General features: G+C 53.8%; 2 protein-coding genes across 11 annotated transcripts; one reads left to right on the top strand and one right to left on the bottom strand.

Moving 5' to 3' along the window:
- Positions 1-395: 395 nt before the first annotated feature.
- Positions 396-3,787, bottom strand: MAFF (MAF bZIP transcription factor F). Of its 6 annotated transcripts, none has more exons than XM_049821806.1 (3): positions 3,675-3,787; positions 2,554-2,607; positions 396-2,472 (listed from the first exon to the last, which is right to left on the bottom strand). In XM_049821806.1, exons 2-3 carry the CDS (start codon positions 2,587-2,589, stop codon positions 2,056-2,058), a joined length of 453 nt encoding a protein of 150 aa, XP_049677763.1. In that variant the 5' UTR covers positions 2,590-2,607; positions 3,675-3,787; the 3' UTR covers positions 396-2,055. The 6 variants fall into 6 exon arrangements, with proteins under 6 accessions (XP_049677763.1, XP_049677761.1, XP_049677762.1 ...); XM_049821804.1 differs by having other exon boundaries at positions 3,761-3,778; XM_049821805.1 differs by having other exon boundaries at positions 396-2,469; positions 3,761-3,777.
- A 494-nt stretch (positions 3,788-4,281) lies between these two features.
- PLA2G6 (phospholipase A2 group VI) lies at positions 4,282-20,997 on the top strand. 5 transcript variants are annotated; one of them, XM_049821796.1, is made up of 18 exons: positions 4,282-5,000; positions 6,094-6,309; positions 7,126-7,306; positions 8,838-9,025; positions 10,285-10,381; positions 11,302-11,484; positions 11,697-11,805; positions 12,412-12,564; positions 13,992-14,063; positions 14,245-14,335; positions 14,472-14,570; positions 15,099-15,262; positions 15,790-15,940; positions 16,125-16,261; positions 16,909-17,063; positions 17,812-17,979; positions 19,109-19,182; positions 19,699-20,997. In XM_049821796.1, exons 1-18 carry the CDS (start codon positions 4,792-4,794, stop codon positions 19,838-19,840), a joined length of 2,589 nt encoding a protein of 862 aa, XP_049677753.1. In that variant the 5' UTR covers positions 4,282-4,791; the 3' UTR covers positions 19,841-20,997. The 5 variants fall into 5 exon arrangements, with proteins under 5 accessions (XP_049677753.1, XP_049677754.1, XP_049677757.1 ...); XM_049821797.1 differs by lacking the exon at positions 13,992-14,063; XM_049821800.1 differs by lacking the exons at positions 12,412-12,564; positions 13,992-14,063.
- The last annotated feature ends 1,086 nt before the right edge of the window (positions 20,998-22,083 follow it).

The following is a 22,083-nucleotide window of genomic DNA, read 5'->3' as shown; positions in this document are numbered from 1 at the left end:
GCGGTGAGGTCACACAGCAGGAAAGTTTTTGGGTAGAGCTGCCCTGATTGCACCTGCCTCTCCTCCTGCACCAGGTCTGAGGGCAGCCTGGAGGGAATTGTTCTAGTGAAAAGCATTATCTTTCCTAGGAAAAAATCATTCGGCACAGCTGAACTGCTGCTGAAAGCAAGTGCCTTGGGGGGTGATATTCACCCTTAAGCTTGCTTACTGAGCCCTTTTCCTCCAGAGACTATATATGTGTGCTCTAAAGGGTTGTGAGCTGTCCCCCATCCCATCATTTTTGGGCATGTTCTTTAACATGTCCTGCAGCAAAGCTAGAGGGAGCTAGAAAACCTGGTGTCACCGAGACACAGCTCTATCCTGAAGTTCAAGAATGACCAAACACGCTCTCGCTGTGGAAAAAAAAGAACTTGTTTTATTTGTAAAGTCTACAAAATACAGAGGAGTCAGGTAGGACACATACTGTAAGTCAGAAAATAAATAAGTATTTTTTTGCTCTATATAAGTATAAGATAAAATGTGATTTGCATATATAAAATATAAAGTACGGCTCTGTACCAACATCCTGGCTGTGCCGAGAGGCGGAATGGCAAAGAGGACGTGAAAATAACTTATGTTCGTGCAATAAATAAACCCAAGAGGAGTTGGGGTGGGGGGGATGCTAACCACAGTGCCTCCTCCACAATCGGTGGGCACCTCTCTCTGGGGAGGGATGACGGAGGCTGCAGCCAAGGGCAGCTAGCGTGGCAATACCCAGGCAGGGGCAGAAAGGGAGAGGGGGGGGGGGGGGGGGGATCATCTATGGCAGCAGATGCCAAGGGTCTGCCTCCTGTTACCTCCCCTGGGCTGCCTGCATTTAGCAAACCCAACTCTTCTCCAGCATTTCAGCCTGCTGAAGAGCCGGTTGTCCCACACAGGTGTCCGAGCTGGCAGAAAACCAAAAGGAGGAGCCTACCTGCCTGCCAGACAGCTCCCAGGAGCAGGGATGCTCTCCACCCCCGCTTCCCACCTCCTGCACCTCCACCCCTCTCTCTGCCTCCGCAGCTCTGGCTCTCAGGGGCCAGGAGCACCTTTCTGTGGGCTTTGTAGGTGGTGGGGTGCCGGGGAGCGCTTGGTGGGGCTGTAAGAGCCGGCCTGCACTGAGCAAAACAGTGTTTATCTCTGCTCCAGCTGCCTCCGCTTCCTTCCTGCCGCTGCGTTTCAGAGAAACCCGGCCAGCCAGGCTGAGCGTCCCGTCCCGTAGGCAGGAAGAGGCGTGAAGGATGTGCGCGATGGAGACAGATAAAACAGCACCACTGCTTCTCCCCTTTGTGGATAACAGCCTGGGTTGACCCGCTCCCCTGCCTGAGGGACCCTCCTCCATCACCGTCACCTCTGGCCTCCCCCAGCACCGCAGGCTGCCACGGCACTTTCCCCTTCCATTCACCCTTACCAGGCACCAACCTACAGCCACTTTCTCTTCCCCCTCTGACCTGCCACCTTCCCTCGCCATCTCCATCCCTGGAGTCTCCAGCCGTGCTGCAACCTCCCACCCTGCTCCAGCCGTGGAGCAAGTTGTGGGGCCAACGCTGACGCCCCTCTCCATCTTATCCCTTCTGTCCCTCGCTGCAAAACCACTCTCCCCTCCTTTCCCTCCCTGGCATGTGCTCCTGGGAGCGCCTGGCCCATGCTCAGCTCTCCCCTGCCCTCCCCCCAAAAAAGAGGCACCTGGTGTTTGCCTGCCAGCCTGGAGCCCTGAGATGCTTCCCCCTCTCCTGCCTGCACCCCCCAGGGTGAGGGGTGCCCGGCCAGGGGGGCTGCAGCAGGGGACAGGGCTGGCTTGGAGGGGAGGGGACTGCGGGGCTTCAGGGGCCACCAGTGGGGTCCTGTCCTCTGCCCCAGCACCCACGCTGCAGCAGCCCTCCCTGCGTGGGGGAGCTGGAGGTCAATGGATGGGAGAAGGAGGATTTTGGGCACGGGTCCCGGCAGGGAGGAGGTCAGGGAGGGTATGGGAGGTAATTTGTGGGGGAAGGCACCCCGGAGGGGCCGTGCCCGGCCGGGGGACAGAGGCCAGCACTAGGAGTAGGCGGCCTGGTTGGTGCCGGACTTGACGATGGTGATGACGCTGGCGGTGGCCACCTTGGCGGGGGGCCCGTGGGCAGCCACGGTGCGGGCGAAGCCCTGCAGGGCCTCGTACTTGCCACGGAGGGTGTCGAGCTCCAGGCGCATGGCGGCGTTCTCCCGGGCCAGCTTGTCCACCTCCCACTCCAGCTCCATCTTCTGCTTCTGCAGCTCTTCTTTCTGGCAGACGCGCTTCACCCGGCAGCTGGCAGCGTAACCCCGATTCTTCAGCGTCCGCCGGCGCTGCTTCAGCCTCGCCACCTCCTCTTTGGAGAGGCCCCGCAGGTGGTGGTTGAGCTCCCGCACCGACAGCCCCATCAGCTCCACGTCCGACAGCAGCGGCGTGTTCTCTCCCAGCTCCTGCTTCACCTGCTGGAGAGAGGGGTGGTCGCCTGAGACCCCCGAAACCAGACCCCCGCCCTCCTCACGCCCCCCAGTCCCACCAGCGCTCACCTTCAGGGCCTTACTGGAGAGCCCGTCCGCAGCCATCCTTGCCTCACGTTGGCCCTGCCGAGCAGCCAGGAGAAAAGCTGGTTAGTGCCAGCCCGTGCCCCTCGCCCCGGTACCGAGGGCACCGGCCCCCTGCCCGGCATCCATGTCCCCCCCCCACGCCAGCCACCCGACTTATGCCTACTCCTTTAAAAAAAAGCAGGTAGGAATAATAATAATAGTAATAATGACTGCAAAAAATAATAATAACGGGGGAAGGCTGGACTTCCCATCCCTGCTCCATCCCACCCCGAGGTGATCGGGATGCTGCTCTGCCCAGGGGACCCAAAACCCCCCCGGGGAGGCCAAGGATTCCCTCCGGGGAGGAAACCCGGGCGAGATCCGCCCCAGGCTAAAAAGAAACTAAAAGCAGCAGCTCCACGGTGGGAGGGGTGGGGGAAATGGTGACCGAGCCACCCAGCCGGGACACGCGTGGAGGTGCCGCCCCACCGCCCCCGTTGCCCGGCGGGTGAAGGCACCGCGGCTCCCGGTGCAAGGGGTCGGGGTGTCCGCAGGTTTCGAGGGGGAGGGGGGGGCAAAGGATCGCGACAGCGGCCACGCAGCGTGGGTGGGCGAGAAGTGACCTCCCCGTGATTCAGCGGCCCGGGGATGGGGCGGGGGGGGAGTAAAATCAGGGAAACGGCTCCTGTCTCCTCACCGGTAGCCGGTCCCTTCCCATCCCTGGGTTGGGGCGGGAGCCCCGGGGACCCCCCCCCCCCGGAGGGACGAGGGGACCGGGGAGCGCCCCGCGGGGAGGTGCAGGGTTGGAAGGGGACGGCGGGGAAGGTGGAGCCGGGGCGGCTGGAAGCTGATGCAATCCGGGCCGGGGAGCCACCGCCGTTCCCGCGGCTCACGGTTCCCTCCGCGGTGGTGGCCGGGACTCGGGAGGGAAGGACGGACGGCCCCGAGAGCGGACACCCACCCACCCCCCCCCCCCCCGCTCGGTCCCGGTCCCGGTGTTCGGTGGCGACAGAGCGGCCTCCACGCCGGTACCGGACCCCACCGCCCGCCCCGGCGGGGTCTCTCTCTCTCTCTCTCCCTTCCTCCCTCCCCCCCGGCCTCTCCCCGGCCCGGCCGTCGCTTACCGGGCGGCTGCGCTGGTCCCCGCGGGGCCGCTGCCGGCTCGGGCCGTCGGGCGGCACCTCCAGCCCCGCTCCCCGCGATTACTCACCCGCGGATTCTTTTCATTCATAAAAACAGAGTCATGCGGTGACGTCACCTTCGCTCCGCCCCCCCCGCCGCCGCCACCGCGCGGGGCGGGCCCTGCTCTTAAAGAGGCCTCAGTGGGTCCCTTCCACCCCCCGCGTCGCCGCCTCGCACGCTGCCAGCGTATTAAAAGCACAGGCCTGGGAATGCAGCCACGATCCAGAACTGCTGGTTTTTTCCCTAAATTTCGGGGTGGCGCACCGCCAGGGAATGGCCAGACCCGGGATCAGACCTCCCCAGTGGAATAGGCCGCTGCCGCTTTAAGAAGAGCGGCCCCGCCCCGCCCCTCACAAAGATGGCGGCCCCCTCACCTTTCCTCCCTCCTCCGGGATGGCGGCGGGCGTGACGCAGTGGCGCTCGCCGCGCTCCTCCCGCCCCAATCGCCCCTCCCCGGGTGCGACGCCTCTGATTGGCCCCTCCCAGGATTGGGAGGTGGGGGGAGGAGAACGGCGCGGTGATTGGCGAGCGGCCGGCGAACAGCGCGGTGATTGGCGGCCGGCCGGCGAAGCGGGCTGAGGTGAAATCCCGCGCGGAGGATGCTGGGGATCCGTCGTGCTTTGCGGCCGCCGCCGCCTCCTCACCGGGCCCGGCCCCGGCCCCGGCCCCGGCCCCGGTCCGCCCTCCGCCCCGGTCTCCGCTCTACCACCCCCGGATAACGGGCTCCTCCTCCTCCTCCTCCACCCGGCCCGGTCAGGCGGCAGGCAGGCCGGGGGATCTGCCGTGGAAGGGAGGTGTTACCCGCCGAGGCGGAGGAGTTAAAGGGCCCCTGAGAAGGGAGGTCAAGTGTCGCCGTGAGGCACTGAGGAGAACTGGGTGTTCTTCGTAGAGCCAGGAAAGAACCCGCCGGTGCTGAGCTTTCTTGCCGGGTGGTCTGTCAATCCGGCGGCTCTCGGTTCTCCTTTACCGGTGCTGGGTTGCTCGGTTCAGGGAACGGCTGGGCCGGTGACCGGGTTTCCCTCAGGACGTGGGGGAGAAGCCACCTGAGGCTCCAGAAAGATGCAGTTCTTTGGTCGGCTGGTGAATACTATCAACAGCGTCACCCAAATATTCACAAACCCTTACCGGGTGAAGGAGGTGCCGGCTGCAGAGTATGCCGCTCACACCTGCCTGAGGGAGGAAGGCAGGGTGGCCCTGTACAAGAACAACCTTGCTCGCTCGTGGGATTGCCTGCTGGTGAATCCCCAGAACCCGCAGGTCGCTTTCCGGTAAGTGACAGACCTTTAGCATCGCTACTCTTAAGCGTGAAACTAAAGACCTGAAGTCTCCAGTCTCGGGACCGCAGTGCTTCGCGGGTGTGGGTGTGGGATGACGTGTTTGATCGGGAGTGGGAGGCCCTTGCGTGGGCTGGTGGAGAAGTCATCAAAACAGCTTGTGAGAACAGGGCAGGGCAGAGGCCAAACACTGCAAGAACAGGCAACCATGAAATAGGTACTTTGGTCAGAACATCCAGAGGTACATGCACTTCCGCTCGTACCTGTTGGTGCTTTAGCATCTGAGCACCTGATACTTCAGCCCAAAGGTTAACGTTCCTCAGGATGAGGAGGTGCTCTTCGCTAACGATGTAGGCTTCAATCGTTATCATCAATTAATATGTATAATATGATTGAAATAACCAGGGAGCTGCTAAAGTCCTGTGTGCAGCCCCCATCAGTTAATATTTTAAATAGGGAAACAATAACTAGATATGATTTAGGAGTTAACTACTAGACGACGGGACTCTGTGTTTATGTCAGAAAAGGTAATGGATTGTGGTCTGGTCAGTAAACCTTGAAGAACCACTTGGAACTGTCAAGATTGGGGAAGAAGTAGGTAAAAGGTAATTCCTACAGGGAGAGATCGTGACCACTGACTCATTGACCACCTACTGAACTGATACCACCTACTCAAAAGAAGACAATGAAGGAAGAAGTCAGAGTCTGTGCACTAATGTACATGAGGGGCAAAGAAGAAAGAACCAATCATTAAGAAAAATAGTAATGAATATCTATTAGTTAAGTATATAAATATAAGAATTTTTGAGACAAGTGGGTACTATCTTGAGACAGGCACCTGTTCATGCACATCAATGAAATCAATTTGAAAATACCTCGACTCTGTGTGTTATTGGTTTGCACACTGGGTAAATGAACCCCGTTTGTGGGATGACACCTTCTTCTCTTGGAAGAAGTGGGACACCAGGTGAGGAGGAATAGGAAAGTCCCCAGCACTAATGTTTGGAGAAGAGCAGTTTCTCTCAGATATGCAGGATGGAGGTTGTTTCTCTGAGCAGGACCAACGCTGCGTTTGCCTTTCCTTCAGGCTCTTCCAGCTTGACAATGAAGCAGATGCCCTGGTACGTTTTGAGCAGTACGCTGGGCAGCTGCGCCCTTTCTACGAGAGTGCACGCCAGCCCTTGTTGCTGGAGGATCTCCAGCAACTCAGTGACTGCTTCCGCAACCACCCCAGCTGGTCCTCGGCACACGTTGCAGTGGAGATCGGCCATCGTGAGAGCTTCCGGCACAACCACGTTCTAAGGCAAGGGATGGGAGGGGTCTCCAGTGGGCCTGGTGCTGGGAACGAGCTTGGGAGGGCAGGCCAGACCAGATTTGGGTACCCCGGCTTGATGTACCAAAGCAATGGGGGAAGCTTCCTGGGGGAGCTTAACACCTGTGGTGACTGCAGAGGTCGTGTTTAAAAGTGCCAGCCTCGGTGTGTCTTGCCTGAATGACAGATGTGGTAGGAAAGGGGGTCTGATGGTCGCTGTGTAACCTTAGTGGCAGGCTTTCGACCTGCTGCTGTGGATGTTAAAGCCCAGAGCTCTGGTGTTTGAGCTAAAGGATTGAAGTGTTTTGCTAGAGGCACTAGTTAGATTCTTAAAGCCCTGGTGGAGCTGCTTGTTGGAGGGGGTTGTGGCTGACTTCAGAAACCATGAGAGAGGAGGTGCAGTAGGACTGTCTTTCTGCAAATGTTTTTTGGCCACAAGCCTTCGTTCCCCTTCTGTGGGTAAGTTCATTGAGAATAGGGGAGACTAGTGAGGAGTTAGGGGACTGAGGGCCTAATGGCAGCACCTGCGACAGATCTCCTGCCTTTCTTTGGGCAGGGTGAGCTGCTCCCATATGGGGGGCAGAGGAAGGAGCAGCGCATCAGGGAGAGAGTCCATAGCAGGGCTGCTTGGTGGCCCTTCCCTGTGCTCCTTCCCTGGCCAGAGGATGGGCTTTCCTGAACCTCGTGGTTTGCACCAGCTGGGCCCGTCTCAGACATGGAGGGTACCTTCATATCGGCTCCCAGAGCAGCTGCATGTCCTTGTCTTCGCAGCCCTTCCTTGGCCTCACGTTGACTCCTCTTTTGCAGCTGCGTGAACAGCACGGACAGCGAGGATGGCTGCACCCCGCTGCACCTGGCGTGCCGCAAGGGAGACATGGAGTGTCTGCTGGAGCTGCTGGACTGCCACGCGCGGGTGGACATTACAGACAGGAACGGGGAGACCGTTTTCCACTATGCTGTGCGAGGGAACAGCCCCCAGATCATCGAGGTGGGAGCGATTTCAAAGCTGGGGGGAAAGTGGGACTAGAGTGGGTCCTCTCTGTGCTCTGAGGAGGGACACAGAAAAATAGCTGCAGACAGGGGAGGAGAAAGTCAGTTCCCTCTGCTGCAGCATCGAGTTAATGCTTGAGGCTGATTTCAGCCTCTTTCTTCCCTTTACTGGTGCTGTTTCCCGTAAGCGGGCTCCAGACTTCACGCTGCGGTGGAACAAGGATATTAAGTGAGTTTCCTCAGAAAGTGTCCTTCATTGCTGTTTGCATCAGACCTTCATCCTGCCTTTCCTCATGGCCTTGGTTGTCCCTTCTCTGTCTACTCCGAGCAGGGTATTTGGTTTTGGGCAGAGTTATCCCGTGGGGGAGTGTGTGTTTAGGCTGCTGTGGGGGAGCATGTGCTGCCTGCAGACTGACAGTTCAGAGCCACCGTGGACTTTCCAGAGCTGCAGAACCTGTTGTTTGAACTGAGCAGCCTTGCACAGGGGACAGCGATCAGAGCCTTGAGGCAGAGACAGTCTGAAGCCAGAGGCATTCTCAATTGCTGAGAAGTGCTGGGCAGAGTGACAGCGTTCATAAGGGTGTGGGTGGCCTTCCACATTGGTTCCTGAGGTCTGTCAGCTCCTCAGCACCCAGTCTGAGTGCGAGACCGTCTCTCCCCTACAGCTGCACCCCCGACGTTTGCCCAATACCTGTTGTGACAGCTCTCCCTCTGCCTGCCAGCCTGTGCTGGGGTTTCCCAATGCGTGGTGGGGGGGGGGCTGATGATCAGGGCTTGCCATGCTGTGGAGCAGGGCAGCTAGGACCTTTGTATTAGAAAAATGTCCTCTTCGTTTATTTCCCTGATGGCAGCAACTTGGCTTGTTTTGACAGAAATAATTCTACATCTGATCTGTCTCCTGGATTTTTTTTCTTTTCTCTCTTGATTCCTTCCTAAACCAGAGAAAAGAAACTCTAAATTCCCTCTTGTGTGCACCAGGGCTTGCAGGGTTTCCCCTGTACAGCAGTGGGATATTTTTGTGTAACAAACCAGTCAACAGGTAACAGGTCTAAAATTTATGGGGAGAATAGGAAAATTCCCTCAAACATATCACCACATGTATATTTTAAACAGAATCCTGTTTGTACCTGAAAGCAATGGTGGAGTTGCAGGGGAGGTTGAGCTCCTGCCTGCTGACTGGCCGTGGTAACTGATGGGCCCACAGCAGGAGAGGAAACTACTGATTTCAGTTAGCTCTCTCATTTGGTTGGGAATCTGCTGTGTCATTCAAGGTGGTGTGAGCCCTCTTTGGCTGAGGGGTGTCTCAGAAGCACCCAGGCCAGAGGAATAGGGCACAGAGAGCAGCAATAAACCCTCTGGGGAGAGAAAACAAGGAGCGCTTCCATAGCTACTGTGTTGGAAGCAGGGGTGGAGGGGACAGGCTGTAGCACAGTGAGGAAGCCAGTGCTCCAGAGTCTGTCGTCAGAGGTCAGGAAGAGGGACAGTGCTCTTCCATGTCTATTTATTTATCTGTTGTCTCCTCTTCCCAGCTCCTGGGCAGAACCCCGACTGCTGGCTTGGACCACCTGAGCCATGAAGGGCTGACCGCTCTGCATCTCGCTTGTCAGCTAGGCAAAGAGGACATGGTTCGGTCTCTGCTGAAATGCCATGCCAGCTGCAGTGCCATGGGGACGATGGGCTACCCGATCCACACGGCACTGAAGTTCTCCCAGAAGGGGTAAGTAACCACTTGGGCTGCCAGAACAGAGCTCTTTCTCGGGTCTGAGGACCTGTCTGCTTGCTCAGAGTTGTCCAAGACTGGACCCCTTTCAGGACAGTGCTCAGTAGGAGGACGTCCTGTGCTGTCCTCTGCTGCATCACCAAGTTAGCAAAAGAACAGAAAGGTGCTGATGTGGAAAAGAAAGAAACGCTTTCAGAAGAAAAAGTTTTTTTGCTGAATTTATCTGCATATATTATTTAGTATCAGACATCAGGAGAATGGTTTTTTAAAAAATGTTTGTGAAATACTTTTTCTCAGAATGAGCTGTGAGAAGATGATTTACTGATGCTTATATAGTATTGCCAATTGCTGTACCTCTGTCTTTGAGTGCTCTGATCCTAATAAGCTTTCATTTCAAAGCCTAGTTATTCCCATCTCCTGTGGGCCAAAGGTACTCTTGACTCTTAATAACACACTCTGGAACTGAATCAAAAGAGGCAGTGTTTACTCTGTTTTGTTTTCCCTGGAGAAATTTGATTCTCTTTGTATGTGCTTTATAATACTTAATTTTCCTAAAGTGTCCAAGCTTTACAAATAGGGCACTCAAGTCAACACTAGCTGCTGGTAGCTAATTTTCCAGCATTTTGAAAAGTGCTTTCCAACATTGGAGACACATTCACAAACCAAAAATGTGCTTAGGTCCCTTAGTTTGCAGTGGGGCTCGATCTCTTGTACATGGTTTATTTTGTGGTGTTTCAGAGTGGAGAGCATATGCTTGTTTCATAAGTCCCTACCCACACTTTCTAGGCACTAGATACTAGTCTGTTGACAGTAGGTGTGATTTCTTTCACCCAAAGGGAAGTACACAGATTCTTGATTTCAGCAAGTATTTAACTATTTCAGTTTTATCCCCATGTTTCCATGGAGAGAGAGGGATAAGAGAAGAGAAGAATTTCCCCTCAGGTCCTGAGAGTTCCCAGAAATGCCATATTCCTGCCTTGGAGATGCACGCAGATATTGCTCCACAGCTTGGAATTGGGAAGGGGTTCTCCTGCTTCCTCCAAACGTTGTGCTGCTTGCATGCTTCCTGTTGTACCCTTCCTTTCTAAAAAGAACAAAACAAAACTGCAGCTGAGGAATTTGCAGGTGTTGCAGAGAGCCTGCTGTTGCTGAAGAGTTTCCTGAAAGGGCCTGGGCAGGAGGCAGGTGCTGATGTGAGTGGAAGTCTTGAGTCAAGACGGCAGCCACCCATCCCTTCATCTCATTGTTTTTGCCAGGTGTGCCCAGGCCATCCTCGAGGTGGATGCCAGCCAGGTTCACTCCAAGGACCCACGCTATGAAGCCACTCCGCTGCACTGGGCAAAGAAGGCAGAGGTAAATGGAGCCAGTCCATGGCAAGGGTCTGTGCTGCCACACAGCACCCATTTAATTCCTCCTGCTGCTGACCTCTCCCTTTCCTGAGTGCATGTGCAGAGCCCTGGGAGTGTCAGAGCCCAGCCGGCAGCCCGGCGTTTGCTTCTCTTTGCCCTGTGCTAATCAGTGCTGTTTGCCACAGGGGATGGAGCAGTGGAGCCTCGCAGTGAAACAAACTGGTGGGCTCATCCCTAGTATGTGTTGGGGAAATTGCAGCAGTGTCACTGTTACCCCTGGGGGGAGCTGTCTTCTCATTACTGACAGTGTCACTGAAAGAAGCAGATTGATGCCTTGAAAACTGCAGGGAGGGTGTGAGGTAGGCACAGTGTGGTGGCATGTGGGTTATGGTCCATCTTCTGCCAGAGATGGTGTGATATGCCATGCTGGAGCACTGGAATGGTGCTTGTTGCAAGCAGAGGACATTGCTATGGCAGGACTGTTTTCCCTCCTGCAGTATGACATCCCTCTCAGAAATGTCCCATGGAGTTTCAGAGCAGACATAAATCTGCTTGGCTTATAAAGAAAAGATCAAAAAGCAGTCTTTTTCCCTCCAGTCTGCAAGGATTCTGGCCTGAGTAGGAACTGTTTTTTCTCCATTGCCCTAAGCCACTTGCTACACTCGCATATAAGTCCCAAAGCATCCAGAAGCTCTAGGCAGATTGTGAAACCACCAACTAGTTCTATGGTAAAGGATAGAGAAAACCCATCTCCAGTGCTTGGAACAATGCAGCTGGCATCTGCCAGCCAGCCATGTCCAGGCTAAGGATCCCACCTCTTTCCCTGCTTTGCTTGCCATGAGACCTGGATCATTTGAGCACCCAGATGGTTATCCTCACAATCGCTTTCTCTTCTTGACCTGGCACATGCATGCTTGAGCACAGATGACACGGCTGCTGCTTGAGTACGGCTCTGCAGTGAATTTGACCAGCAGGACAGCTGACATGGCTCTGCACATTGCGGTCAAGAGGGGACGCTTTGACTGCGCCATGGTACTGCTGACACACGGGGCCCACACCAATGCCAAGGGTCAGGATGGCAACACACCACTGCACCTGGCCATGAAGGTGAGTTTTTCTGCAGAGGCTGCTGGGAAGGAGAGAGAAGATTTTCTTGAAGGGTTGAGGCAGGGATGGACTTCTTTGAAATTCTGGCTATTGTCTTTCATGGGTTGATCCCTTGTGGGTGTGTTGGCTAATGAAAAGAGGAGGGAGGTTAATGAGAAATCATGTAGCCAAAGGGAGTGTGGCCTTTGACTGAGCTTTCTCTTGTCCCCTAGCATGACCACCTGGATATGATCAAAGCGATCATCGTGTTTGGAGGAGATGTCGAGATCCCCAATGATTTTGGGGAGACACCGGGGCTGTTAGCTGCCAGGAGCAGCAAAGGTGAGGGAGCATGTCAGCAGCCTTACAGGGTGAACCCAACATCCTGTCTCCCCTTGGTGGCCAAAACAGTGTTTTGGGGAGAGGTGAAAACATGCCAGGCGTGGGTGATGCTTCTCCAATGTAACATGCTTTCCCAGCTTCTAGTTGCTCACAGGGTAGGCACTTCCTGAACTAGTGGTGTAGGCTTTGTATTAATACCCCTTGATGAGTTTCTCTTCTATGAGACAGAGATGCAAGAGGAAAAGCTGTCACGCACTCACCCTCTTTCAAACCACAATGTCAAGCACTGCAAGCTCACAACGGGATGACGCAGTGCTGCTGAACTGCCCAGGCGTAAGCAGACATGGGTGGTTCTTCAGTGGCAAGAAGTGTGTGGCGCACACCCTTGAAGCTGCACAGTGTTGGGTACCCCTGCTGTGCACAAGTCCTGCTGCTTGGTGTTTGGAGAGATACCTGGGACATGCTTTCCCCCTCCCTGGGTCATCCCAGAGGTTTTGTGAGGGTCAGGACTGCTGATGAATTTGGCAGGACACCCCCCCCCCCATCCCGGTGTGTGCGTGCACTGATTCTCTTTCTGATCTGTGACTCCCCGCTTCATCACCTAAGGTGCAAACCGGAAAGTGCTCTTAGACCTGCTGCAAACTGTAGGGACCGAACGCTGCCACCCACCCAACCCTGACTCCCCAAGCCTGGCACCATCTGCCGCCTCCTTCTTCCTGGAAGGCCAACCTTCCTCACGGAGCAGCTTCAACAGCTTAGGTAAAGCCTTCCCTGGCCCTCCTTCACTCTCCTCCCTTCTCGCTTCACAGTGCTGTCTCACATCTCTTCTTCAGATGGGCCGTGCTTTAGGGACTGTCTCCTAGCTCACTCTCAGTTTGTGGTGACTCTGTCCTCATTCAGCTGTTGCAGGATCCCATCTATTTTCTCTGCTTTTCCTGTGTGTGTACTCTCAACTCTTGTACTCTAAACTTTTGTTTTATAGACCTGACACAGTGCAGCTCTGTAAAAAGAAAAGGGAAGACTGATTCCCTCACCCCTCTGGAAGAGCTGTAGGACTTAGTTGCCTGCACCTACTTTATCCACTGGGTCATGTACAGAAGGGGAGGTACTTGCTGGTCTGCCTTGAGGACCTCCCAGTGTTGGGCTCAAGGAAATAAGAAGTGTTGCTCATTCAGATCCTGGAGGTCAGCAGCTGGGAGAGGGAAGGGATGAAGCCCAAGGATAAGCGACCCTGGTCGCAGGATTTATGTTACGCATAGGAAAATCCCACCTTAGGACATACGATTGTGTTGTAGCTTGTGCTCTGTACTGCCCAGACTCTGCGAATAAGTGCGCGGGTCTATTCTAGGTGCTGGGCTTTCCTCCTCCAGGGAGCTCCAGAGCTTGGGCAGAGGCAGCAGGAGGGGTTACAGAGTGGGCAGTGGGTGAACTGGCTCGGAGGGAGGCTCTGACCCTCGTGAGAGGAGCCTGCAGGCAGATAACAGCCGCTTGTGGTCCACTTCCCCACTCTGGTTGGTGGCTTACTTTGCAAAGGCCTTGCCGTAGGGCCAGAGGACAACCCCCTCCTGGCCCTGGAGTGCGTCTGTGTCACCACAAGTATCGCTGGCTGCTGACACCAGGACTTTCTTCTCACCATGGCCTTGTGAAGGCAACCCCCCCAGTTTCAGCTCTGATGCAGTGACAGAGAAAAGACCTTTTTTGTCATGGACTCTGGCCCTTGAAGAAACTCCTCACCACATTCATCGTCATCCACAGCCACCTTCCGGCCTGGGTGGTGGCAGGAGTATTTAACTTCTCTCCCCCTGTTCTTTCTTCTTTTGGTTTCACAGGCTGGCTTCTCACCTAGCCTGGATTGGTGCCCCACACCCAGGGTGGCCTGGGTGTACATCAGCTGAGGGGTAATGACAAGCCACCCTGTCCCCACAGCTCTCCTGCCTAGGTTACCTCACAGGAGTAGATTTAGGTTTTATCTTACGGCTTGCAATAAACTGCGTAGTGGGCACGCTGCTAGGCTCTGCCTTCTCTCTCGCCTACTGTGCTCATCATCTGCTTCTACAAATCCTTCATCTTTGCCAGTGCATCTCCAGCTGCCTGCGCTAAAGGACGGGATTTCTCCTCCTTGGTGTAGAGTTTAATGTTGGGGGGTACCTGGTGGCTAAGGGTAAGATGGCTTGTGTCTTCTGCAGGGAGCTTTATTCAACTGGGAAGGGAGCTGGATGTCCTCTGTGTGATTATGGTGGAAATCATTTACCACACAGGTGGGAGGTTTGGGTATCCTGACCAAGCTTTCTGAGGGCAGAGAGAAAGTAAGAGGGAAGGTTTTTTAATTAATTAAGTATGATTTGGTTGACTGCTGTCACAGAGGCACATGTCAGAGGGTTCAGGTAGCAAAGTAGTCTCTAATTTTTTTTTCCCTTTTGCATGTTCATGGCCCTCTAGGGTTCAAGGACCTTCTGTATGTTTCCACAACGCTTGGACAGTTGTTGAAGGCGCCAGATGTTGTGGACTCACCTAGTGAGGGCAGAAGAAAGTAAGTGAGGAACAGCTTCTGTCTGGACTCCCGTGCAACTTGAAGGTGAAATCCATGTGTGTGAATTGTCCCCACCCACACCCATGGGTGTGGTGTCCTCAGAGCTGACATTATTTAATGTCCATTGACGTTGCAGTTTTTGCCAGAACTTTGTGATAAATCTCTGTTCCCATAAACGACTACCGCCTGTTCCTGCCTGCAGCCCTGGAGTTGCAGTGGAGCTCGAGCTCAGCAGGTGAAACCCCTGCTCTGTCCCTCCCCTCTGCCACTGCCGTTTTGGCTTTGTGATTTCCCCATCTCCACGTGCTGCCCTGACGCTCACCTGGCTCCTTTGCCAGGCTGTGCATTGCCTTGGCAGTGCCTGCACCTCGCCTTCCACGGAGTGGAGGGAGGGTTAGCATTGAAGTGCTGCTAGCAGGAACTTAGGGCTGTCTGCTTTTTTATTTATGACACAATACACATTACTACGTGGCAAGGGACTTGGATGCATTTTCAGCTTGTGAATGTGTGGTGCAGAGGTTAGAGGTGGCTAAAAGAGCAAGTGCTGTTGCACCAGCTCTGACGAGGCTTATCTGGCTGAGTCCGGTCTTACTTGCATCTGAGGAAGCACCGCTGGATTTATTTGTTCACTGATTACACTTTCCGCAGCAGCGTTCTTGTTCCTGGCATAGTTTCCCATCCCCAGGGCCATGTTCCCACACAGCGTGCTGTGATTTGTAAGCTGTCCCACAGCTCCCAGTTATCTGTATCTGTCTCTCTCCAGTCACGACCGCCTCCTGTGCCTGGATGGAGGGGGCATCCGTGGCCTGGTGCTCATCCAACTCCTCCTGGCTATTGAAAAGGCTGCAGGCCGTCCCATTCGTGAGATTTTTGACTGGATCGCGGGGACCAGCACTGGCGGGATCTTGGCCTTGGCTATTGTACATGGTGAGGACAGTGCAAATAATGGGGCCCTTCTCGCTCCTGTGGGCCCGAGGGCTCCTCGTGGGGAGCAGATGTGGGGTGGGTGGGAGCTGCCTCTCTTGAGTCCCAACTGAGATTTGTTGTCCCTGCCAAAGGAGGGAAGAGATGTTTGTTAATGAAGGAAAGCCTAGACCTGGCTTTGCGCTCACTTCTCATGTCAGCTAGCCTTGAGCCGCTTTCTGGGTTTTGGGAAGTGTGTGGTGGCAGAGTGTAATGGTCTTTTCTTCCTGCTCTCTCCATGGGGGTTTTACAGCAAGGTGATCGACACTTTTTGGTAGTGGGAAACTACGCTCCAAGCTTGCCCTTCCTCTTTAATCCCTCCTAGTGATGCTGCTGAGGTCCTAGCAGATGACAGGCAGCTTGGGAAGGGGATTGGGAGTGATGCCTCCCATCTCCTGCTGGTCCTGGAAAGTCCCAGCTCTGATGTGCTGTTTGTTCTGCCTGCCCTTCCTCCTACCCCCTGCTCCTGCTGACGCTGTTGCCCGTCTCAGGAAAGTCCATGGACTACATGCGCTGCCTGTACTTCCGCATGAAGGACATGGTGTTCCGGGGCTCTCGGCCCTACGAGTCGGAGCCCCTGGATGAGTTCTTGAAGAAGGAATTTGGGGAAAACACCAAAATGACAGATGTCCAAAAACCCAAGTAAGTCTTGCCTGGGGCCGTGCTGGTTGATGCTCTTGTGAGTGTGCTCTAGACCCCTCTCAGCAGAGATGCTTAGCCTCTCCTTAGAGCAGATCTGGAGTAGTGTGATGTGCAGACTATTGAAGCCATAAGTACTTTTATTTTTTTCCATTTTACTCTTATTCTGTCATGTCCTCTCCCCCAGGGTTATGGTGACAGGGACTTTGTGTGACCGGCAGCCAGCTGAGCTCCACCTTTTCCGGAATTACCCTGTACCAGAGACAAAAAACTCCACTGAATACAAGACAAGCGCATCTTTCAAACCACTCACTCAGCCAGAAGGTAAATGCTGGCAAAGAGCAGTCTAGCTGGTTGACAGGGGAGGGGGCCATCCTTCAGAGACAGAAGATTTTCTGGTCTTCCTCCCATTGCTCTGAAAATCAGAGTGGCCCAGCAATGGCTTATCCCTGATCTTGACTTGTAGCTTGGTCCTAGTGATGGTTCCCTTTTCTTCTCTCTCATCCTCCTTTGGCTTGTCTTGTACCAGGAACCTGGGCTGGCTAGCAAGGTTCATGAGGAAGGGGTCTGCTAGAGGAGTTCTGCGTACAGTCAGTACCTTTCCCTGTGCTCTCAGGAGCAGATTTAACACAGAAAAGTTGTGTAATTGAAGCATGCAGCTCTCTTCAGCTTGTTTCTTTCTTTGTCCAGCAAAGGTAACTGGTTCACCAACAAAATAGCAGCTATGAAGCTGGTAGAGAGTGAAATTGACCCAGGTATATGTGGAAGGTGGTGAGAACATCTATAAAAGCCCCTCAAAATCATCCTATGCATCCAAGCAGAGGCCCTACTGTTGGGAGAAAGAGGCACAACTATCTAGGGCAGGGTCTTCTAGGATTGCAAGCCTATTCTGCTTTGTGTTGGTGAAGGCGGGGTGCTTCTTGCACACAGGAAAGTTGCTGTAAGAGGCTGTATGCTTTCTCTCCCTGCAGACCAACTTGTATGGCGTGCTGCCCGCTGCAGCGGTGCGGCTCCCACTTATTTCCGGCCGATAGGCCGCTTTCTGGATGGTGGGCTGCTAGCCAACAACCCGACCCTTGATGCCATGACGGAGATCCACGAGTACAACAAGACGCTGATCAAGAAGGTGAGGGAAATCCTGTCCCTGACTGGTAAATGGGGCTTTATTGGCTCCGTCAGCCTCCCTTGAAGGGGAAGAGGGTTTGGGAATGGATGCCTCTCTAGTGGATAAACAAGTTAGCAGTGCAGCACCCTAGAAGGGAGTGTATGGAAGGGGATACGTGTTGGGATGGTGGCTGAGAGGTAAAATACTTCTTCTGACAAGGGTGTGAGATGGGGAGGCAGCCCCATCAGCCTGTCCTTGCTACTTTGAGCAAGGATGATTCAGCTGATGGTTGTGTGTGGTCCTTGACGCAGCTATGCATTGCCTTTTTGTGCCCAAAAATAAATGGAGAAGATAATGGTAGGGCACTCTGCAACGCTGAAGAGCGAATGCCTTCTGTGATGTGGCAAGTTCCTCAAGAAGATGACTAACTACTGCCAGCTGCTGCTCCCTGTAGCTGAAAGGGGAGGTGTGTTGCCAAAAATCACTGAAATAGTTGGACTGTTTCACAGTCATCTGGTCCTAGGACTCATCTTTGGGGTGATCCCATGGGTTTGGGTACAGCCGGGGTGTAAGGGACAGAACAGTGCAACTGCTGAAGTCACGTGGATTATACCTGTCTTACTAGGCAGTACTGAAGGGGGAGGATGGGGAAGAGAAAAGGCTACTGAGCCTTTTGCCTTGGCTTTTAGAGCTTCCCCAAGACTGCTGTGAAAGACACGGTCTGCCTTAATTGCTGGTCTTTGCAAACAAATCTTTTCTTTGTCCACAGGGTCAGAGGCAGCAAGTAAGAAAATTGGGATTGGTGGTCTCCCTGGGGACAGGGAAGCCTCCACAGGTCCCAGTGAGCTCTGTGGATGTTTTCCGCCCCTCCAACCCTTGGGAGCTGGCGAAGACCGTCTTTGGGGCCAGGGAGCTCGGGAAGATGGTAGTGGATTGTGTGAGTACTGGGAGGAAGGGATGGAGGAAGAACCCTGGGGCTGCTTGTAGGGAGGGAGCAAAGTTTTCCTGTCTTCAGCTTCTTCCTTTTGGAAGAAAATTTTATTTCCTTGGAACTGCTCCAACCATGGCCAGTTCAAGGAATGGACGTAGTGGGTAACTTAAGAATTGCAGGAGCACAGCAGGTCTGAAGCCCTGTCTGCCTCTCTGGGGTTTTGGGTGCCCAGGGAGGTTCTTGCAGCTGAAAGGAGCTGAGGACAGGATGGTGGTCAGTGACCCTTAGGAACACTTGCAGGTGTGAGTTTGTGAAACTCAGTATCTTTCCAGGGAGCATTGATTATTACCTGAGCAACCTGGACCAAAAAAAACCCCAAAAAACATGCCTCAGAAAACAGCAATTCATTTTTCTTTAGAAAAGCTGTTATCCCCACTGGGAAAATCAGTAAACGCTAGAGAAGTGGGAGTATCAGTAATAAAAAGCAGTAGTTCAGAGCTGTGGTTAGGCATGTGTAATAGGCATATGTTCTTGCATGCTTCAGAAAGAATCTCATTAAATGTTGTGCATGAAAACACTCTAAACAAATGAAAGCCAGAAAGGTCAGAACTGAGGTTCTGACTATAATCTTAATTCTGTTGCTTTATCTCCTTTTAGCTTGGTCAAGCCAGAAAACACCCAGAGAGGTCCCTCTGCTTCCCTTGTCTTTTATTTCAGGGCTCCCAGGGAGGCTGTCCCAGGATAGCCCAGAAATCCTGTAGTAATCACAGGCTCTACTGGTACTGGGCTTGGACAGAAACGGATAGGGATGAGATCCCAAGGAATCTGTTATTCAGACCATCCTGGGGATTTCTTTAAGGGAACCCACTTGGTGCTGGGATGGATGGAGAATCTGTAGGGTGCAATTCCTTGTGTCCCAAGGATCAGGAGCACTGTTCTTACATGAAAAAAAAACCAAATAAAAAGCCACCCCACTCTTGGTGGTGAACAGTGCCATCCAGGATGCACTTGCTCCTGGTTTTCCCTCTCCCTCTGTGGCTTGTGCAGTTTGACTTGGTGCCAGGGGAGCCTCTTGCAGGCAAGGGGAGAGCAGTGTGACAGTCAGGCTCTAACCCTGGGCCTGTTTCTCCTGCAGTGCACTGACGCAGATGGCCCAGCTGTGGATCGTGCCAGAGCCTGGTGCGAGATGACGGATATCCCATATTTCCGGTAGGAGCTTCCTTTCCGCTCTCCGCTCAGACCTATTTTTATCCCTCTCACTTCGGACCTGGCTGTGGCATGCATCATCCCAAATAGTGTCCCCTCCAGAGGCATGCCTCCCCCCCTGCCCCCTCTCCTTGTGCCTCAATGACATAACAGAGGATGCCGTGGCCTGTATGAGCTGATGCACCCAGCACGCCTTGTCTGGGGTCAGCTAGTGGGGGCCCAGGGGATGCTGTCTAACAGGGTCCTTTGGGAATGTGCACCCTGCCCTATTCCACCATGCACAGCGTGTTTTAAGACTCGTGCCTTAGGTGGTGCAGTTGCTGAGCTGTGGCTCAGCCTTGCGTGTGGTTGGCCCTTGAAGGAGGGGGAAGGCCTCCGCTCTGCAAGCCTGCTAGATAAGGGCAAGCGAACACCCGGGACAGCGGGAACCACTTAGCGAAAGTCTTGCGCTTCGCAGGCTCACTGCTTCGTTGCATTCGTGTCTGTGCCCAGCTGATGATGCTGTCTTGCTGTATGCAGGCTTAGCCCTCAGCTGCACACGGAGGTGATGTTGGATGAGGTGAACGACACTGTGCTGGTGAACGCTCTCTGGGACACCCAGCTTTACATCTACCAGCAGCGGGAGCAGTTTGAGCAGCTGGTGCGACATCTCTGCCGATGACTGACCTGGAGGTTCCTGTTCTGCATCCCAATGGCAAGGAGCAGCGGACACTGAAATGGCTTGGATTTGCCCTTAAACCGAGATGTTGAGGTGGGGGAGGGACGACTACTACTAATAATAATGAGGAATTAATGATATTTAATAGACAACAGTACACATACACGTGTATTCCAGGACACACCCATGTATTCCCGGACAGCTGTGAAATGCTGACAGTTATCTTTGTACTGTAGCCCCATCTCTGCTGCTATGCTCGGGTTTGCTACCCTGCTATGTGACTGTACAGCCCTTCCTAGAAGCCAGAGCCCCCACCTACCTGTCTTGAGCTGCAGAAACTGGAGTCTGTCTCCTATCTGTGCAGCATCCCCACTGACAAAGCACCGGGCACCTTTCCACATCACAGAATGAGCCAAGGCCAGATAAAGGTTCAGGGATTGCTTGACCTGCTGGGGCCAAGGTATTTTGGAGTTTATAGTATGGGGAAAAGGGATTATTCTTCCCTCAACATGCCTGGTTTGAAGGGGAGAAGAAACACTGCAACTTTCCACAGCAGATACGGCACAGAATGTTGCGACTGGCCTTGGGAGAAAGGGGAACCTTTCCTGAGCCAGCTGTCTTCTGTAGCACCTTCCCCTTTCCTCCCCCCCCCCCAAGATGGGCTGGCAACGCAGATACTGACTGCACCCAGGGTGGGAGCAGATCCCCCCAGAGACTGTTTTGTGCCACCTGATTTGTTGTGCTACTCTTTGCTCAAGGGCTAAGGTGTGAAAGCCTGTCTTTAGTCACAGCGAGCTCAAGATGAGGGACAATAGCCTTGGCTTGGTAGAGAGATAATTTCTCTTTATTCTTAACATGGAATTGAAATGCTCTGAGATAGGTTCCCACCAAAGAAGCTGACTCTGTGGCAATTTGGATTTACTTTTTTTACTGCTGGAAATCCCATTGTGACTGCTACACTACTCGGTGTTTCTTCAGTAAATTTTGCATATTTATAAATAGTTTGTGTACCTGTTTGGAGGCATTTTGAGGAGTAACCTGAAAAACTGAATCATTAATCATTTTCTTTTGACTGAATGGACTGCTGTTGTGAACAGTGCTTCTATGCAAAACTAATGTGGCCTGAAATAAAGAGAGTTTTGCATTTGGTTCCACTGTCATGCATGGCTGTCTTGTCTCTTTCTCCATCCTGCAAGGTCCCAGAGGGATTCTGACTGAGCTTGCAGCCTTTGAATTTCTTACAGGTAGAAAATCAGGAATTGGGCTCCTTGAGACACAGGGTTATACCCTTTGTATGAGCTGAATGGCCTGTCCCTGCAGCCAGCTGTGGGAGCACGTGTGTGGTGCGAGTGGCTGGCTGTCCCACGAAGCATAGCATGGCATGCTGGAGTTATCAGTTGCAACCAGCGGAGAGGCTTTGGACCAGCTCCCATGTGAGAATCCTCTTGGAGCTGGTCTGGCCTCAAAAGAGGAACACTGAAAACCCTTGGGATACAAATGACTGGAGATAGGGCTTTAACTTCGGTATCCCCAGGTGGTTCCTGGACAAGGTAACTGCTGCAAGCTTGCTGGACCTGGTGCCCACTGATTCCTAGGGGACACTGCTGGCAGGGGTGTGGATGCTGAGTCATGAATGGGGCTGAAAACTGATTATCTTCCTTCTGATAGTCACTGTCACAAAGGAGATTGAGGAATTAAGGGGCTACTAATGTGGAGTAAAGGTTTTCTTCTTCCTGCATAACGGAGGGGCTTACCCTCCTGTGGAAAAAACAAAACCCCACATCTTGGGATAGAGAGAACGCGAGTTCCTTTCTGCTTTTTGCTCCTGGCTTGCACTCTCCCCCTTTATAAGCCTGCACCATCTGCAGGGACTTCCCGGAGTGACGCTCTGCTTGGGCTCCTGCCACGCAGGCAGGGAGAGCAGGAGGGTTCAGGAACAAGCTTGTGCTTGCCATTTGGGAGTCTCGGTGAGACTGGGAGTGGGAGGGAGGCTAAGAGCCAGAGGACTGAGGCCTGGGGTGGGGGAATAGCAGGCAGGCAAGAGGCAAAACCTATTTTGAGCTTTCCTTGCGTTTCCCCCTGCCTGCTGCTACTCGCTGCCTGCGGTCACAAGCTGATGGGGATCTCCTGACTGCGAGGTGCCTGCGTGAGAGAGACCTGAAGATGCTCCACAAGCACAGTGAGGCTGAGCGAGCTACCTCCGAGTGGTGGCGGTGACGGAGGCAGGGAGCCATAAGGCAGTTCTT

The sequence above is a fragment of the Accipiter gentilis genome, chromosome 18 (assembly GCF_929443795.1).
Source record: "Accipiter gentilis chromosome 18, bAccGen1.1, whole genome shotgun sequence".
Classification (NCBI taxonomy): Eukaryota; Metazoa; Chordata; class Aves; order Accipitriformes; family Accipitridae; genus Astur; species Astur gentilis.
The sequence above is the reverse complement of the archived record's forward strand: the minus strand, read 5'-3'. Positions and strand labels throughout refer to the sequence as shown.